The 20,542-nt window shown below is 46.8% G+C and overlaps 1 protein-coding gene across 3 annotated transcripts in view; it reads right to left on the bottom strand.

The window, feature by feature from the left end:
- Positions 1-20,542, bottom strand: part of MVB12B (multivesicular body subunit 12B) — a 63,613-nt gene that overhangs the window by 10,418 nt on the left and 32,653 nt on the right. For all 3 annotated transcript variants that reach the window (XM_082775827.1, XM_082775825.1, XM_082775826.1), the window contains one exon: positions 1,043-1,098. In XM_082775827.1, the coding sequence (XP_082631953.1) occupies positions 1,043-1,098 (56 nt within the window). The remainder of the gene's footprint in view (positions 1-1,042; positions 1,099-20,542) is intronic.

Here is a 20,542-nt window from a genome sequence, read left to right as displayed (position 1 = left end):
TTTCTATCCCCTCTTCTGTTTCCTGGCACCCCGCAGAGGTCCAGCTGCAGTGCCATGAGGACGCAGGCACCTCCTTAAACTTCCCAGGCTGGAATCAGGGAACAGGACGCCTCAGCCTCCCGCAGAACTGGGTTTCTGCCAGCGTAGCCATGGCAGCCCCGCTGCGGGGCACCACAGCCACCGGTCCACGTGCGGGATCACTGGCGTTCCTTCAGATCCGGTAGCTCTGAAGGATTTAGGTGATGCCAGTTGTGTTTGGTGTGAGCAGAGAACGCAGGGGCGTCCCGCCTCGTTGGTGCTCCCCAGGCAGTTTTCCAGAGATGCTCCTGCCACCAAGGGCCTTTCGGGCACTGCATCTAGCAGCAAGGCGGTGGGACGGGGGAACCCTGGTTGGCCATGGCGCACGTGGGGCTGACCTGCTAGGGACCACAGCGCCCGTGCTCAGGCACTTTGTGTGCTGCGGCCAAGCAAGGGCAGCACAGCCTGGGCCCCGCTCGGAGGTGCCGTGCCCTCCTCGCCCCCACACTGCTCCCAGCTCTGCTCCCAGGGGTGCGCAGCACGTGGGGGGAACCTCGTGGCCGCCTGCAGGGCAGCAGCCAGGGGTCAGCGCCAGCAAACACGGTGCTGTTCCTGCTGCCTTCAGCTTCTGGGGTGCAAAAGGAAACCTGTGAGGTTGACTGTACTATGCGGTCTCCACAACAGGTTAAATTCAGGAGACCTGAGTATTTGCAGCTTTCTTTAAAATCTAGACTAGGAAATTAGAAGTGTTTCCAGTGCACAGAAGGTCAAATCACCGCTCCTATTTTTAATGGCATTAAACCTTCATCTCCTGGGAGAATTCAGTTTCAGAAAAGATCTGGTAAAAGCTGCTCCCACCTACAGGAAAGTACTCTGAGGTGCAGCCATGGGCCATATCAAGCACAAGGCATGTATTAGACAGAAGAAAAGATCCCAGAAGCTGGTAATTTGTGTTAATGCTATGTGATCGTTCTCCATGAAAAGACGAATTACAGACATGGGAAGAAGAATGAAGGTAACTCACCCCTTCAGGAGCGCAGGCAAACTTCTCTGAAATCATAAAAGGTACTCCATCCATCGCTGTAAGGGACAAAACAAGCAAAAACGTCACATTTCCAGCTCACTTCTGACATGCAGCTCCACACATTCACAACAACATATCAAGTGTACATGGCATTGACATTTGATTGATACCTCATAGAAGTTATTGCCAATCTTTTCTCCCTCTAATCTCCCAGTGTTTTCTCTGTTGAAGACAGCTGGGTTAGTTCCTACCGAGTCAGGAATTCGATAAACCCTCCCTGCTCTACCCACATATCATTTCATGGTCTCGGTTTTGAGTCTGCTTCCAACTTGGTCCAGCTGCCAAAAAAGGACAGCATTTGAAACTGCAAACAAATACGAACAGTTTAAAAGGACAGACATCTATTTATCGCTACCACACAGAACAATCTGAGCTAACTTGGTGTCCTAACCAGAGGAAAAGGGAAGTACCTCGTTCAGATAACTTTCACGTTTCCAAATACAAAGCAGTAGGTAGGCACTGCTGGGCAGAACCACAGCAAGCACCTCCCCATTCCTGACTGCCACCACTGGAAATTCAACAGCCAGCAATGGAGCTTGAACAAAATGCAAACCGCATCTGGAGGACAGAAACCAGTGAAGTAGCTGGAGACACACAAGGACATGTCACTGTGCTAGGCACTCTCTGTAGCACCACCGTAATGATATTAAAAGGATTTTTTCTATTTATAATGTTGTATATTATTCTCAGATATTGCAACAATGTTCAGTGTTTTTGTCTTGTTATCACCACCTTGGAAACTTCACAGAAATCCTCCCACAGGACATGTCAGTACAAGTGAACCACTTATTTTTAAAGCATGCATCTCAACAATTTCCACAAAGACTGAGAAGGGCACATTTCTAAGCAGAGCGCAGCCCCAGATACACATGCTTTATTTCAGTTACACCTTTAAGTCTTTAAATTTCAGCTCTTAAAGAAATAAAAACTTCAAACTGGAGCAAGTTTAACCCCTGAAATGCCCTTAAGTAATCCTCAAATAGGGTTTTCTTTCACAGGGTGTGTGCACGAACCCTGCATTTCCCTACTTGTTTTTTTTTTTTTTTTGCTTTTTGATTTCCCAGCTGCCATCAGCACCAGTGAGTTACCATGTTAGTGTTTTAATAACAGCTATTTAAGAATACTTAGCGTTTTACACTCACTTTGTATATTTTCAACATAAAAAAAAAAAACAAAACACAAAAAATCCACTCCAGTGGAATAATTTCATTATCAAAGGTGCTATGTGGCAGCTGCAGTGTTACATGAAACAAAAGGAAACAGATGAAAAGCAGCATCACAAAATCCAGGAAGTTTTGAACCTGAAAGACCATCTGCATTTGTTATCCCGACAGAAACCTGCTTTGATCAGTCACACGCCAGCTTTTGTAAAGTAATTTAAAGAATAAGCCATGGTGCGTTCGCATGTTCCCCTCTTGCCACCCCCGTTGCACTGCCTCCATCGGTCCTTCGGTCCTGACAGAGCTCAGAACTGCAGAGCAAGGCAGCAGATGAAAGCAGGGTGTGCCAAGGGCTCAGCAGCACAATTAGCACTCTCCTAAACAAACGAGCTTCAACAGAGCTGTAATTAAGCAGGCCTGTAATTAAGTATATGCCCTTTATCATAACGATCATGCTTAAAAATGGCATGATGCATGGAAGTGTGTTATTAATGCTGCAATCCCAAAGCGTGGGGAGCGTGCATTGAGCTGGCGTATCGGGCCTGTCACTAGGCTGCTTGTAAAACACATTAAAGGGAAAAATCAGAAAACAACAAGCTCATTCAACAGTCCTTTCACAGCCAGGCACCAGAGACGAGAGGATTTAAATACCCACCAACTGGGGAAACTTTACACAAATGCAGCTCCAGGCTGTCCTTGCAGGCTGCACCACCAGCCCCGTGCTATGCCAGGCAGTGGGGGCAGCCTCCTCCGGGTGCCTGCAGCACCCGTGTCACGGCCAGGCTGGGAGCAGTGGTGGTACTGGTGCCGCTGGGGAGGGCGGCTTCAGCGTGCAGCGGGTGGGAGGCAAACGGCTCTGCCAGGGGCACTGAAGCAGCGGGTGGCAGCAGCTCCTATGGCCCAGGCCGAAATGGGTGCTTCAAAAGACAGCGCCCCATTCCCCATGCCTCACCCTCAAAGGAGCTGAGTGTGGTCTTATTAACGCTTGACACAAGAAGAAAGAGATTCAAAACTCCTGTTACCAAAGTAGTGTTTTTCCACATCTACAAACAACTTCAAGGATGAAGCACCTGACCTCCTTTTAGCCACATAAATCCAAATCCAAGAAGATTAATAAATGCAGTGACGATTAGTTCCACCAAAATGCTGAACTGGTATCTGTTAACGTCTCTGTCACACTACGCCTCTCCTCAGGTTTGGAGCGTGCTTGGCACGGGTCCTACACAAAGCACGAATCTGAACAGAAACCATCTGCGGGAGAGAAGAGCGCTCTCAGCAGCGGTGCTGGGGAGCGCTGGTGCTGCGCGTGGGGCTCGCGTCCTCCTGACACAGCCAGGCTGCAGCACCAAGGCCTCCCAGCGGTACGAGCACGCGGTGGCAGAGCAGGTTCCATTGCTGCCGGCGCAGCAGCGGTGCCCAGCCCTGGCAGACATCGCCCTCCGGTGCAGTACAGCCACACAGCACAGGCAGCAGCAGGGCAGCGATGGGGCTGCGTATGTGCGTGCACACGCCATGTGTCCAGCTCACCATCACCCCACAAAGAGGGCAACATCCCGCTCCAGGGAGCAGTCCCAAGGGCTGAGCACCCGATCCAGCAAGCAGGCACCATAGGAGAGAGCTCCCCTGCTGCACCGTGATCTGCTGGGGGTGTCCGGCACCAGGGCCTGGGCACGAGTGCCATCGCTCGCCCCCACCACACACCACGAGGCAGCGTGCAACTGCACTTTACAGCAGACAGTTAATTTCATAATAAAGTTAAATGAGACCAGAACTGTAGGAGGCTTTTAATTCCTTGTCTCTTGTTCTGATGTTGTGCTGTAAATAAACATCAGCAGCAGCCTATGATTCCTTTTTTTTCTCCTCCCCCTTTCCCCCCTACACCTCTCTCCTCTGGTTTTCAGACACTCCTGGCAGTCTCTGATGAAAGAAATACTGCGCTGAGATGCTGCCCGGTGTTGTTTTCACATCAAAACTGACCAGCCACGCTTTGGGCTGGAGCTACAGTTCTAGTTTTAGCCTGGCCAAGAGCCGTGCAATGCTCCTTAATGCCTGCTGGTGCCACTTTCAGGACGAGCATCCAGTAACAGAAGGGGAGAAGAGGAACTGGTGCTAACAAATGATAAAGTAAAACTCTCTTTCCAAAGGCAAAATGTACTGATTCAGAACAAAAGAGGTGGGTGAAGTCCCCTTTTTGCAGCATTGCTGCAAGTAGCATTACTCATACCATGACATGAGCGGGCTCACGTAACAACCCATACAGGTTTTGACATTTTTAAAAGGTTGTAACTTTAAAATGTTTTAAAAGATCTATAAATTGCCTTGCTCGTGTCACTTAAAAGCCTCCTTACACAGGTAGACATAGATTTTCTTGCCCTTCATTGCTTTTACACAGTTTTCAGGCTTTGTCCATCTGGCCCCCTCTGAGCTCCCACCTCACGCCTGCCTGTGAGCCTGACCAGGCGCTGTGCACAGCAGCCGCTTCCGTAGGCCAGGACAATGGCATGGGACACACCAAAGGATTTTGACTTTTCGCATGACTTACTGACAGCACCAGGCTGGCAGCGCAGCACGGGCAAGCGGAGCCAGGGCCTGAGCAGCGGCCACCGCTCCGGAGCACCCGCAGCCCCCACCTCCAGGCAGAGCACGGCGGGGGCGATGGAGGTGAAGGCGCACGGCCTCTCAATGCTGAGGCTTCGAGGGGAGCTGCAGCGGGACAGAGCCCTGGCCACACACCTCCTGCCACCTCCCTGGCACACAGGGGCCGCGTGGCCAACAGCAGCGGGAGGGCCTGGCAGAAAGCTCCGCGCTGCTCCCCTCACAGCACCGCTCCCCTCACCGCAGCCTCAGGGCCATGGACACCCCCAGCACGGGGCGCTGCGGAGGGCTGGCAGTGGAGGAGCAGCTTCTCCCCTCCCCGTAATTACAGCTACAGCATCTGCAACAGATTAGGGAGGTGCCTCCACTGCTCACTCTCCAAATGGAAAAAAATAAAAAGGGAGTTCAGAAAGAAAAATGTTTTCAGTGGCTGTTTATTGTCTCTGAGGAACAGCTCCTCCCTGAGGGTTATATCCAATTAGCTCATTCACTGGAATTAGATAAGAACCAAAAGGAGCCAACTGCCAGAACTGCACGCCTGCAATCGAACTGAGGAGGGGAGCATCTCCCTGCAAAGCCCTGACCAAGCTGAGGGGAGACTGGGCTGCTGGCACCACGCAGGACCGCAGGAAAGCACGTCCAGCTTCTGCCTGGTTGCTGCTACTTCATCATAATTTACTAAGACTTATTATCAGCCTTTAAAGGGCATGCCACAAAACTAGGCTCTATAAATACAACTTGTTAGCTCACTTAGAAATTCACTCTTTAATATGAAGAAGTACTGTCACCCTCCTCTAAGCACACGATAGATGCTGCCTTCTGTGCTGCAGACTCCAACTAAATCTCAGTTGTCAAATTAGTAATTCATCTTTCTAGAATAACTATATTTTTAGCAAAGCTACCAGATTTAAATAATCAGACCTGCCAATGCTACCCTAATTTAAACATGCTGACGAACTTTCACAGGCAGCATCAGTTAACATAATGAGTTGCCGGATGACAAAGAACTTCAGACTGTAGTTCTCTACATTACCCAGTGTAATAAGCACTTGTTCTCTTCTACAATGTACACATAAAAGAGGAATCTAAATAATAATTGCTGTAATTATCTTGAAAAATATGTGGTGATTAATGGTGATTATGAAAATCTGTATAATTGTTCATTGAAATCTCCAGTGATCAGATGCTTTCTTGAAACAGCCGTTAATGAAGAACCTAAGAACACAAAAAGCATCAAAACTCAAGCCAAGCTCCTGACTATTGTAAGTGAGGATACGATTTCACACAAACACACACACATCTCGGTTTTAACCCCTCTTGTGAACTCTCCGCAAGAGGTTTTAAGATGCCCATGATGTTATGCACATGTCATTGCAGTTCAAAGCACGAAGTTCAACCTGTTATTTATGCAAATAATTAATTACTCTTGTATCCAACTAGCAGTTTGTCATGACACATTAATGACTTGATAGACTTCTATGAACTAGTGAACACAGGACAGCAGAGCGCTTTTATCGTCATTTAATTTAAAAACGATCCTGTGTGAAATTATCTAGTCGTGAGTGATGGAAGCATAAAGAACAGACTCAGCAAAGCTTCTTTTGGATCATTGCTTTATTAATGGTAACGTCAGGGAAATGAAAAATGCTAACATTGTCATATTTAGCTCCTGGGTATAGATGAATAGCTGCCTCAGTGCTTGGCGGGTTCAGTTTGCACACTGCAGTGAGCGCTAATTCTTCACACCACTATTGTGGGGATACACAGCCGTAGAAAAGTTTATATACCTCAACTCCCAAGGAAATAACAGCTGTTTCTGCATTTAAATTCTCACCATAAGCTTTTATAGCTTTGGATTTCTTTATTGCTTTTTCTGCATGGCCTTTTACACTCAAATTTTCAACCTCTGATATTAAAAATATTTAAGTAAGTTCCTCACAAAACATTTTCCTACATTACTATGAAAATTAAAACACTGATAACAGCCCCCTCCCCCCAAAAAAATGAAACCCCCCACAACACGGGATGTACTATTGCCACATGTAAAATTTAAATCATCTTAGATTTTAGAAATAGCTTTCTGTAATACCGCACAAGTCTTCAGATTTTCCCCAGACCTGAAACACTGTTTCAGTGTTTGTGTTTTACCACAATGGATATCTCATAGAACAGCCTACAGTAATACCATAAAAACAGCAAAGCTCGCCTGCTTAGAGAAACTTAATTTTCAGCTAAGTGACACTATAGGAAATAATATCTTCACTGCTTTCATCAGGAACTTGGAAACGTGCAAGAATTAGGGCAGGCTGGGCACAGACTGCTGGTGCTCCAGCGATCAGAGTGGGCAGCTATGTGCACAAGCCAAGAGAAACCACCGATAAATGGGATGAACGTGGAAACACCATGCTCCCAGGGCAATGCTGGAAGGTTTTGCTCTCCTTTTCCACAGAGCACAGCCTGGTGAGGGCAGCACAGCACCTGGGCAGCCCACCCTCTTCCAACAGAACTTGCACATACACAAGAGACTGCAGCCCGTGCCATCCTGTACTGCACGACAAGAACAAGGGACAGTTCTGGCAATCGAGGGCAATAGATTACACGTGATCAGGGTGTGACTCACTGGGGGGAATAGGGTGCAAGGCAGGCCCTGCTCTCCTGAGGGACATGTGCCTGGGGCGCGGAGGAGGCAGGGCACAGGGCAGAACCACCAGCACCTCAACAGAGCACTCGGTGCCCTTCATCCCCTACGAAGTGTGCAGGGCTCTGGAACTGCAGTGAGTGCTTGGGCGTGCCTCAGCCGTTACAGTCACACGTGGAGGACCGCAGGACACCAACATCAAACACCGAAGGAATGTTATGTGATCTCAGCGCAGAGGAAAGTCATTCACAAGTGCGGAAAAAAAACCCTTTTACAACAGCCTGCAACGCATCAAGAGGAAGATGCAAGCTTTTCAAAATACACCACTCTTTTCATAATGTACAGCTAAGCCTCCTACTTCTGTATTTTTGTACACAGTAATTTAAATAGCAGCCTGAATAGTAAACATGTGTGTGTGCTACTGTGCACCGAGTCCCAGATGGAACACCACCACTCTGCATTTCCAAATCACTAATGATAGCAAAATCTCAGGGGGAAAACAAAAGCAAACTCTCCCTGCGAGCTCTTGCCAAATCCTCAGCAATCCGAACGCCTGCGATTGCCACAGGCTGCACTCCTCAGATTCAGACACCGCCCCCCCAAATGCACACTTATTTGTTTAATGAAGTGCCCGCATATCAAGCAATTGACCACTGTTTCTTCTGGCTCGCATCCAACTCCTCTGCAGCCTACCAGGCACAGCCCCACCACCAGCAACTTCTCAGGCAAGAGCAGGGGACGTGTAGCTGCTCCCCACCCCAGAGTCTGCCACGACGTGACAAATCCGCGGCAGCCTGACAGTGTCTCCAAGACATATTGTAGTTTACGTTGTCGCTCGGGCTTGCCATCTGTGCCGCTGCTGCAGAGGCTGCTGTCGCTGGCGGTGCCGAGAGGATCGGCAGGTTGGCTGGCCCCACACAGCCCCTCGTTAGTCAAGTGTGCTGATGAGAGGAGACCAGGGCAGTCTCCAAGCAAGCTCCACTCCAGCAAGTGCTGCCATGGCACGACGCAGGGTGCGCTGGGGGCTCTGCCCTGACGTCCGGACCTGCCGGTGCCAGCCCCAGCCACGACCCCTCGCTGGGCTCGGCCTGACGGGCCAAGGCCTCCGCGTTGGTCCTGCTGCACCAGCACGAGGCGAGGCGCCCTGCCCCACAGCCCGCCGTGCTGATGGGCCCCAGCACTGCCCAACTGGGGGCACCTCGTGGCCCGCAGCCGTACCCAGCTGGCTATGGCAGCTCCTCCGGCACTCACAGGGCCGCCCCCGGCGCTGCCGCCAGTGAGCTGCGTGGGCAGGGCGCCGAGGAACAGGCCGCGGAGCCGGGCCCTGCCTAACACTGCCTCCCTGACCACTGAGAGGAGCCCCAGCAAGGGGAACAGTTTACAGCTTTTCTGTTCATCTTGAAATGACATTGATTAAAAAAACAGACCTGGATTAAATTTTCATTTTTGCTAATTTGATTGTCAGCCTTGATTTTCTCTATTTCCTGCACAGCTCATGACACAACATAATTAGTTCTTTACTGCTAGATCAAGCCACGAAAACACTTGAGAAAATACTCCTGGTTTTGATTATTTTCCTTTTCTTTTTTTTTTTTTTTTTTTTTTTTAAATAAAGTTAAGGTTAAGTACTGCATGGTAACAGCTAAATAGTACCTTGGTACCACGGCTATATCAGCACCAGAGAACATGGATAGACTTCAAACAAGCTCTTCAAATTGCAAGTGTTTAGGAGCTCTTGATTTTATTATTTTTTAATAAAATGTCTCCTTTGAAGTCTCTGCACTATACTAAACTTCAAAGATCACACCTAAGCATGTGCTGCTTCCAAGCAACAACCCTTAATTAATTAGACCAGAGCAGATACAAAACAGGGTACTTGTACTGGGCTGCAGAGGAATTTAAGCAGGTCTCACATAAGGACAGCGACCCTCGCGAACAGCAGCACTGAACGAGAGGTATTCCTCCAGCCCCTGCACGCAGGTCTTTGTGCTGAAGAGAAACACAGACATTTTTCAATTACTTTCAGCTCTAACTGTAACGATAGACAGACTCCGTGGAAGTCATTAAACTTGTAATGTCTGTCTGCAGTGGAGACGCAGGCATACAGAACTCGGGCTTGAGCAAACAGTTGCAAAAAGCATCTCAGGAAGCACCCACAATAGCTGCAGTGTTCCCCGGCAGGCAGCTGTAAATTTCTCCCTCTTGATGAGAGAAACATCCTGCCCAGTAATGGCTGCTTCCTTCCAGCACTTGTATTTTTTTTTTCACTTCACTAATTTTCAGTACCACAGGTTAGAAGCAGGGTATATTACAGAAACACACTTCATTTTGTTACAGTATCTGGCCCTGGAAGCTTTAATTCTCCTTTGCTGAGACACCTACAGAGGTGGGAGGTTGTCACCATGAGAGGATCTTTGGGATCCCCCTGCTCAAAAGCCTCTCTGTGCTCAGGGGGCCAGGTCCCGTGGGGCCAGAAGCACTCACAGGGGCAGCTGCGATCCTGCTCAGCACCAGCACCCCACAGCCTCCAGTTGTGCAACCAGTATATGTCCCACAGGGCTCCCTGTGTGAGATACAGGTACACTGCACCCTCTCTCAATAGGTTTCTTTTAAAGATGTTTTTATTTTTATTTTTTGTTTTTTATTTTGAACATACATGCAGCTTTTTGCTCCCAGCAAGGGCAGGGGAAAGGCACTGGATGAGCTGTCACGTAAACGGCATGCTTTCCATACCAAGGCATCCCCAAATGTGAATGGAGAGCAGAAAGGAATCACGAGCATGCTACAAAGGAAGGTGGCGGGACTTGCATCTCCCTGCCCAGTAGCTCACTACCGCCATTATCACGAATGCTTGCTTCCTCCTGAAATCACCAACTTTCGCTCCAGGGACAATACTTCTCCAGCCAAAGCAGCCTTGTCAGGGAGCTGATGCCTTCAGTGTAGGAGAGGCTGCCAGCACGGCACGGGCAATGCCTGTGCTGCACAAGGGAACGCTCAGCTGCCAGAAGCTGTAACAAGGACAAGCCCAGGAACTGAGACGGCCGGGCAATGTCTTTGTGCCCTGGGTTTCTCACAACACACCCCGCACCACCGGCTCTTCTGCAGGACGAGAGGTTTCAGCACCACTTTGTGGCAAGCCAGGATCTGGATCTCCTAATGTAATTTACTTTAAGTGCTCAGAGCCATTAGTGGAGCCACATATTTCTATCAGGTAAATTTCATTTGCATATGCAAATTATATCTAAATACATTGCACCATTAATATGATCACTAATTACATAATAATAGTCGCCAATCTCCACACAGATCAAACTTACAGTTTTGTAGCTATTAAGGAAATTGTGCTTTGTAATTAAGATAATCCTCATTTCCAGATGCTAATTAACTATATAATAATTAGCTTCTTTTGCTAATGCAAATTAAGTATTTTCATCCTTACTGGTAAAAGAGTTGCTTATCACTTAAAAAGAGACAACCTAGAAATAATCCCTCCTCCCCTTTAAAGGTGAAAAGGTAACTCCATTTTTATCAGTCTCATTTGTGAATGCAAATTAGCCCCGATTAATCAAGTCACAGATAAATGCGCCCATCTCATAGCAGGAGTGGTCGCCCAGAGCTTCCCTCCTGCCCTCCCGGGGAGAGGCACGCTCAGCGCCCACCAGCGTGCCCCGCGCGGGCGCAGCGGCGCCCAGCGGGCACGGGGCCGAGGCCAGCCCCGGGCTGGGGGTGCCCGCGCACACCGTGCCGAGCCCCCCAGCCCCGCACAGCGGCGAAGGCGAGCTGGCACGCTTGGCGGTGACTAATGAGGTCTACCTGCGCGGGAACAGACGGCTGACAGCCAGCAAGGCCTTCTTGGCAGGATTCGACTCGGGCTGCGATGCATTCATCATCTGCTAAACCAATCCACCAGCTCCACACCACCATTTGTCATTAATTATGCTAATCAGCAAACCATTACTCTCTGATGACACCACAGCACTTATTAGCTAGTTATGGCTTTTCAAAAGCACGGCTTATTGTGTATGCAAGTGCCGCGCATACATTAGCCTACAGGGAAGAAATGTCCAATTATGAAAAGAAGAAATTTGCTATTATCTCCTTCTAACAAACCAATTTAGTAATTATAAAAGTCTCCGAACTCAGAAGGATTTTTTAAGAGCTGAGTGATGAAACTGGAGCATCTTGTTTGCAATAACTTTCAGAGTTGGAACTAAAGTGAAAATATGGGAACGAACGGTTCTTATTACACATAATTACAATTGTTACATGCTAACGTGAAATGATCAAAAGCAAAGAATTTATGAAAATTAGGGCCGTACTGTCTTTTTCCTTAAAATATCTATTTATTTTAGTAAATATGCAACCAGATTTGTGTAACGTTTTACACGTTTACACCAGCTCTGGGGTATACACACTCACAGGAGCGCCCACGACCGCCATCAACCCTTGCACGCCCAGGAGAGAACTGCTGGTAAGGCTGAACGACCTTGCAAAGCCCGTGCAAGGCATGCTGCAGGAAGGCAGGAGGCGCAGAGCTGATACTTACAGAGTGAAACAGATTCAAGAGGGTGTCTGCAGACTCGACTGAAGAGCCTTATTGGAGCACCCAATTCATTTACAATTCCTAAGTTGTTTTGCTCACTGTGAGAGGAATACTACCAATTTTAGAAGCTTAATATGTGTTAAGAACTCATTAATATCATCAGAGTAAATGGGCCTATTAAAACATCTTTAAGCAATATCTGAACATAAATCTCCCTAAACTATATTTAATGACTGTACTTAAGATACATTATATGCAAGTCTTAATGAGACATTAGATAGCATTTTGGAGATTAAAATTAGAGAATCCATATAAAGTCTGTCCACTTAATGTAGCCTTAAGCTACACTGATGAAAAGCATTACTACCAAATTATTACTTCATTAGAACAAATATTTTCTAATCATTTCTGATTTATGCCATTAGTCGTTTCCCTATATATTATTCCTCCATATAGAAAAGTATACACAAAACAATTTTCTTGTTGCACAGGAGACGGGAGGAATTTTGAGCTTTCTAATGGCTGAGTTAATTACTTGTCTTTTTTCTACTGAGTTAAAAATAAGCACTCTTTACCAAAGTCCATTTACTGTATCCCCACTTTTCTAATTTAATTGGAGATTTTGATTCCATTAACCACAGGGTCATTTTTTAAACATTTGCTGTTTTGCTTTTCAAAGACTAATAAGACGTCTCAGACTCAGCCCTGGACCATACCTTCAGCCCCTCTCCCCACATGCATCTACGTGCAGCAGCGGAGACCTCAGGACAACGCCCGGCCCCTGAGACGGGGCCGTGCTCACGCTGCTGTCCCTGACGCCAGGGCACCCACGGCCGGGAGCCGCGAAGCCGTCTGTGGGCAGGGGCACCACCAGCCCCCGAGCTGGCCGAGGAAGGAAAAACAGAACACGTGTGACACTCAGCGCCGTCAGAGCAGCGCTCCACGCAGGCTGCAGGAGGGTGCAACAAACGCTGGGAGGCAACGAGGAAATTCGACGGAACCGGCGCTGGTGCCGGAGCAGGCGGGGCCCAGCCCGAGCACCCCGTGGGCACGCGGACCCCAGGCACCTCCTCTGAAGGCAGAGTTCACACCAACCCGAACCACAACAGCCTGCTTAGTGAGGGGGCTTCACGTGTGGCTTGTTGTGTATGAACAGCATTTCATTAGACAAATGAAGCCCTGCAACCTTCACGAATGCTGTTCACTTACGGAATTATGCCATTGAGATATCCAGATTACGATGATCCGGGAAAACACCAGTGACACCTCTTGATAGGATTCAGCGCATGCTGCCTGGATGACTGCTGCTCCCAGTAAAACAGCCTAACCGCACTAGTTATTTCTAAAAAAATCCTTCTCTATTAGATGAAATCTGTACCAACAAGACTATTTTCATTTGTTCTGCCCAGATCTTCTATGCAAAAGAGAGAACATCTCATTGTAACAATTTTGCATTTTTAACTGTGCAAATTAAGCATTCTTCATAAATAACAGCCTGGTTTTCTGCACTAGAACTCCTTTTTATTAGCAGCACAGTAACGAACAATGAGCAATGTGTTCTATTATTCTTTGTCAAATCACAAAATACTACATTAGAATAACTCTGCTGGTCAATGTAATATAGTAGATTAAATTCAACTTCTGTGCAAAAACCACTGTAAAACAGCATGATAAGAAGGCTATAAAAAATTTAATTTTACTCCAAACTCCATCAGAAAAAAAAAATGGTGTGAAAAGTAATTTTGCATAATCAGTACACGCCATCTGGAACAATTAACCGATTTCTATAGAACTATGAGGATCAGTCATATCTGCTTATTAAAGATCAGAAATTATACAAGTAATAAATCCTTGAAAAAACTAAGCATACTCCCGCCTGTCAACGCTATTTTAACTTCAAATACTGAAGAACGCCTGATAAGGCTGAAAAGAAGAGATTAATATATGCAAATTACATCCAGCATTTAAAATCCCCAACAACTGTCTCTGGTTTTCTGTCCCTTATTGCTGCCTTTATGTTTTATTCATATACCAACTCACCTGTCACTTCATAAGCTATAATATTATGGGGGTATTATTAAACAGCATAAAGCCGTGCTTTAATTGGAAAGCTTCATTGCATTTTCCAATTATTTGGAGTAAATTAAAAGCAGATGCACATAGTTTAATAAGGAGTCTAATATCAGTTCCGGGAAATCAAAATTCATTGTCATTACTATGCCGTGATAGTTTTGCAAACTGTACTCAATTTCAGAGGTTTTGAAAAGAAAATCTGTCTATGCAATCTGTTAATTGTCATTCGGTTAATAACTGTTTAAATATCCAAACCGCATAGCGGCTTCCTATTTAAAAAAAATTAAACTACGGCACTCAGAAAAGCAAAACAAATACAGTGCAGCCCACCTCGGAGGTTGTGCTCCACAAGCAACTGGTGCAAGTCCTCGGGAGCAGCCACGCGCCAGCGTCTCTCCAAGCAAGCGCAGGTCGGCAGCAGCGCCCTGATGGCACCCTGCCAGCAACACCTTCACCACCGTCCCCACGGTGGGCACGGTGCGAGCCCCTGCCCACATGCCTGCCTGCACACCTGGGGTGAGGAACCCGGCAACGCTCCGGGTGGAAATCCGCAAGCACTTCCCTTGGAGGACATGCAATCTGAGTAAAACGAGTGAAGACCAAGTCTGGCACGTTACAGCGTGAAAAAAATGAAACTTTACACACCGGTACGCAGCTTCATGGGATAACAGACTAAATGCATGGCAAAGAGCAGCACCGCAGCCAAAACCTTCATACAGCTACAGAAAAATGGGATGGTGAAGACAATTTCGCTTTGGACTACACCAGGTTAAGCAGAAAAATCACATGCCTGAAAAAAATATACAGAAAGCAGAACTCGCGGCTTCATCTTTCACCGTCTGGTCTGAGCCCACCTGAGCGTAGCACTGAAAACACGGGATGTTGCACTACAGCAGCAAGCGTGCACAAAAATCTGTATACCACAGATGAGCAGAATTTAGTAGGAAATATGCTCCTTTGAATCTCATTAAATACAGTATTAAATAACACTTACATTTCCCTCTCTGAAATACGCAGCTGCAGCATCTTACATGAGCCTTCAGTCTCCCTGCACTGCTGGTTATTAATAGAACCTCTTATATTTTGAAGATTATCCAGGTCTCTAAATCCAAAGACTGGAAATTTCAATAGGGCAGAAAAACAGGATGACTTTAATCTCAGCCCAGTAGAGGTTTAGATGCAGAATAAAGCTTGTGTCACAACTTGTCTGGTGTTTTTTCGTTTGGACCATGCTGACTAAATTTTGGTGTCACAAAAATAAATTTATTCTGATTTTATTCTCAAGAAGTGCAAAGAACAAACATGTGGAAATCTGGATCAACAGTAAAATATAGCACGGGGCCTCCCCCCTTAGAGAGAAGAATGTACTAAAATACATGAAGATAGGAGGGTATTGCAAAACCACCAGAAACTATGCAGGAAGATGAAGATAAAAGCAATTCTTGTGCAGTGATCCAAAAAATAGCATCTTTCTTTTTTTCAAAATTACCTGTTTTAATAAAGCAGACACACTGTGCCAAGTGAACCATTTAATTATCTGCAAAAATGATGAAGCAAAACAATAGTTTGCAAAAATAAATGACTAACCTCTGATTAAAACGTCTGTCCTCATTACATACAGATAAAAGATACAGTATCTTCTAAAAGAAAATGTACATTGAAGAGAAGTAAGTGGCAGTTGTACCACAGATAACCTGACATTTTGCAACAAGAAAGAAGTTGACATATGGGCACTGAAATGTAACGAAATCTTTCATTTTTCTTCCATTTCTTAATCTAGGAAGACCAGGGGGGTTTATTTATTTGTTTGTCCTAATGTGGCACATGCAACAAGGCACCCTTGAGTCAATCACAGAGCACCGGAAAAACCGAGCTGCCAGCAAGCAGAGCAGCGAGCCACCCCCAAGCCCCCCGGCTCCTCAGCGATGCGCCTGCACCTTCCTTCTGATGCATTCCAGAGCACGAGAGCTTCAAGACTGAAGGCCATTCTGAATAATCCAACGAGCTCCAGAAAGGACAGAGAATCTGGAAGCAAACTGCTACCATAAGAGCAGTGTGTAAAATAAATCCTTAAAAAAAAAAGAAAAAAGAAGAAGCTACCCACAAAAAGTTACGAGTCTCTTTGCCAAGGTCTGCATTATCCCATACAGGAAAGCACCTCCCTTCCCACCCCAGGAACCCACTGACTGATGTTTTTCCAGATCCTTAGCAGCAGTTTCCATTCCTGGATTACAAACCAGCATTGGAACTCCATTTACCAAATCCTCCCAAACCTTCTAGAAGCACTGAATACCTGCAGCTTTCTGGCCCTGGCCGCGACTCACCAGTGGCTCATCAGCGGCTCAGCGCGATGCAGCTAGATTTTTTTATGCTGTACGGAAAGTAAGGCATGTGCACTATTGTTCACTGTCCAAGCTGAGTACCCCAGGCCTGAGAAAGCCTTCTGCCATTTGTTCCTTACAGGCATTCACACCACAGATTTGCAAAGTGAGAAGCTTCATTCAGGGATGTGACATCGATGGTATCCAAGCTTCAGCCTGGAGGACAGGGTGTTTTCCTTTGAAAGAGTATGGAAACCTTCATCTTCAGTTCAATATAAGCAAAAAACTTTTAACATTTTCAGAAAATTCCAGCCATAATTAGCGATACGGTCTGAACGGATAAAAGGATTTGAGAAAAATGAGAAGCCACATTTGAATGACGTACAACTAAACACGCAAGCAGAGAGCAATGCTACAGGCTGGCTGCACAAAGCGCTTCGAGCAAAGGATCTGGCAGCAGCCCCTTGGCGCCGAGCTTGGCTGCTCGTGCTCAGCTGCTGAGAGCTCAGCTGCAGGCACAGGAAACCTCTGCACGGGGCGCACTGGCTGTTGGCTCCACAAATGCTTTTTGAAGGATCCGTAACTGAATTGAAAACTTTTCAAATGCCATGAGAATCTGAACTATATTTTAAAAACCAATTCAGTTAGCTCCCATACAGTACAAATAATATGTGCTTCTGGGCGCTGTTTTATTTCCATGGATTAACATGGCTTGAGGTACCAAACATATGGATGGCATATTAATGCCAAGCTAATATCAGCTGTTCCTTTTAAAGTATTTGTACAAATGTTTTAATTGTTTTGGGCTGACAATTGGCAAGTATTATTTGAAAACAATGATCACAAACATGCAAAGTATGTTCTGCTTTTTTTTTTTTTTTCTGCAGTTTCCATATTTTAGCGTTCAAAATAAATTGAACTTGGTCATATACAAGGGTAGCTGTGATCATCTTGTAATCTCCAGGTTTCCACTAGAGCAAAAATCCTTGGAGGTACAGAATTCTATGCCAGAAGCCAGGTTTCTGCCTTTGAAATGGAAGCTGAAGCAGTACCTGGAAGTTCACAGGTGTGTTTCCTATGCAACTGATACAAAGAGGCTGTAACTATTTTCTGCACACATTCTGACTGGGCCATGCAGAAGTATCTGATGCACTTCATGCACTGCAATTTCTCCTAACAGCCCAAGAGCAACACATTTCAGAAGTTACACACAAATTTTGAACATAAGGCAGTCAATACAAGTTTGTGTTCTACAAGGGTACCAGCAAACGTGTCTATCCGCGACATGACTGAAGCTGGCTACAGTAGAATTTCAGGACCAAAAAACGACAACCCTGCCCAAGAGCATGCAGGGTCACACACCAAAGCCAGAGATGGCTTTGCCCGCCTGATATTAGCGGGCAAAAGCTGCACAGCATGGAAGCACCCTGCTTGAACCATCCTGTAATTCCTTGGAACTCACAGCCGAGAAAGTAAAAATCTCATTTTGCAAGCATAGCCACGAGTTTGTAATGCTAAATCCTGCCACGTGTGCTGCAAGGAACGTTAAGACTTTCTTCCATCTCTAATCCTTTTCTTGAAATAGCATGTTGGTTGCATTATGTCTGACTGGCAAGTTTAAAGCAATTCTGAAAGTTAAATCAAATGCTGGAGCTGATGCAGCTGCGGGGAAGCTCCAAGAGCTCCTGGGGCAGAGCACTGCCTTGCTGCCACGCGGGTCGTGCCTGGCTGGCCGTGTAACCTCTCCTCTGCTGGCCTTGTCCTCCAGCAGGGAGACAGCTTTTGCCTGCAGTCAGAATTTGAAAGCTTTCAATAGAAAATCCTGTAATTCTGAAGGTTTACCCATTGACACTTACACAGCAGAAAACTTACTGGAAGCAAGATTCCCAAGGGACATCAGCATCTTGGCCTGAAACACACTGTTTATGCACTTCAGAGAGTTAGTGGTATTAAAGCCCATCCTGTTAGTATTGCCTGTGAGAATATCTGCACTTCTAAATCTTTTGGTTTCTGAAAGGGTTAAGGCTTATTATTAGCATATAATTTACAGGTCCTTTCTCCCAGGAAAGAAATAATGCACAGTAAATGCCACATTCATTTTAATAATACATGTTACAGTCTGTGCCCAACATCTGCACAAAGGTAAAGCAGACAGATTTTTTTGACATGTCCCACTCTGCCATCCAAACACAGGCTTTTTGTTTCTTAAGTGACGGAAGGTTTAATCAAGAAAGCAGGCAATTCATCAATCGAAACAAGGCTGCTCACACCGCCCTGACAGCACACACATGGTTTTATACAGAAGAAACCTGGCCACCTGTCAGCAGCACCTTTTACATCAGGATATACAAATACACCGAGTGATCAATCCTCCAGCTCTTCCCATTCATTTCTTTGTTTTCTTATTATATTTTTCTTTATGCTAGATGTTGCCCTCATTCTCTGCAGGGATAGATGGGAGACAAGGCAAGCTGTGGCTGTTTATACACTATCATAAAAATTTATATACCCTTAAAGTGACTTATTTCCCTTCTATTTGAGTACCATTATTATAAATAATTTTTCACTTCATTCAGGAATTTTCCCTGCACGTTATCAACTCTGGCTGCCTGAGAGGGCTCCCTCTGTCCTTGTGGCTCTGATAAGCCAAAGCAATATGCAGCCAGAGGACGCTGAAGTCTGAAATGAAGGCAGTATGTAGTCACGACAACATCTTAATTAAGCTGAAGGCCATGAAGAAAGACTATGCTGTGAAATACCGAGCAATGTCTGTCGACAGGTCTGTCTACAGCAAGGCATTCTTCTTCCAGCAGCTGCCCATTTGAACATGCTTATTGCACCTGTCAGCTCCTCAGCACCATGCTCCCAGAGACCTTTTGCAGATCAACTTATAGGCAATTCTGTGCTTCGGCCTTGGAAGCACGGCGTGGTGTGGGAACGGGAGCCTGCTGGGTGTGGAGGAGGTGGGCGACAGCACTATGTACGGCAGCACAGGGAAGGTTCCCTTTGCAGTGCCGGGAGGACAGGGCAATAGTTTCCTATATGCAACTTGTCAAAGGCTGATTAATTAGTTTGTTGTGCAAACAGGAGGCTCCCTAACTTTCTGGTGGCACAATGTTTAATTGCCAAGACTGAAAATGACAATGAGCTGGTTAAAGACTCTAGCTACTACTTTCAGAACCGTTTCTTCCAGATTTGCAGTAAGAATTACACTACATACATGGAGAAGTAACAGGACAGTTCCAGTGGGGACGTGGCAATTTCTTCCAAAATGATTTCCAAAACTCACCTCACCTACCTGAAAACCTCTGAGCGCTTCATTTTCACGATTACTGAGGAAGTGTTAGGTGTCTGAGGCCACAACGCAACTCCTCATATCACCCTCCTTTCTACCGCTCTCTTCCTCAGCACCCCCTCCTGCTCTCACCACAAGAATTCAGACCGGGGCGATACCAGAATTAGAAAGCAAGAGACTGTTTATATATAACGGCTTTTGTTTCCCTGTGCCAGTACCAGGAGCCTTCCATTATGCCGAGAGCCAAGAGAGGGAGCCAGCAGCTTGTCCGCGCGCCGGCAGCGCCTGCTCTGCAGCACTGCACCCAGAGCCGCGGCCCTGCGCTGCCGCCCCGGGGTCACCTCCCCGGGGTCACCTCGCCCTGGTGGCCGCCCAGCACCGCAGCCCAGGGGCTCCGCGCTCCCCACAGGACCAAGCCCACGCTCCCCACGTACCCATCGCCCCCGGAGCCGCGGGACCCCAGGGCGGCACAGCACAAGCTGGCAGAGCAGCGCGGGGCGGCGGTGCAGAGGCATTCATAAGCTTCGCGTTGCCATGGCGCTGCAGCGAGACACCAACATCGCAGCAGAGATAAAAGGGACTGGCTGCAAACTACAGCGACATAATAGGAAACTTCTGAATGGTTTCCACTGTGCGCCCTGGGGTTTGCCTGCCTTGGTAACGTTTAAGCACGCAGAGGGAACTGTCTCAGCACCTCATCACAGCTGCTGAAAAGGCTGCAGTGGTCAGGAGCTATGCCGAAGATCCCTGCCAACACACAGGATGTTTCACACGACAAGAGCCTTCCTTCAGAAACGCCTCACAGCTGCAATAGC

This window comes from Aythya marila (assembly GCF_965140915.1).
Source record: "Aythya marila genome assembly, chromosome: 19".
Taxonomy (NCBI): domain Eukaryota; kingdom Metazoa; phylum Chordata; class Aves; order Anseriformes; family Anatidae; genus Aythya; species Aythya marila.
Note: the sequence above shows the minus strand (reverse complement) of the source record. Positions and strands in the feature narration are given on the sequence as shown.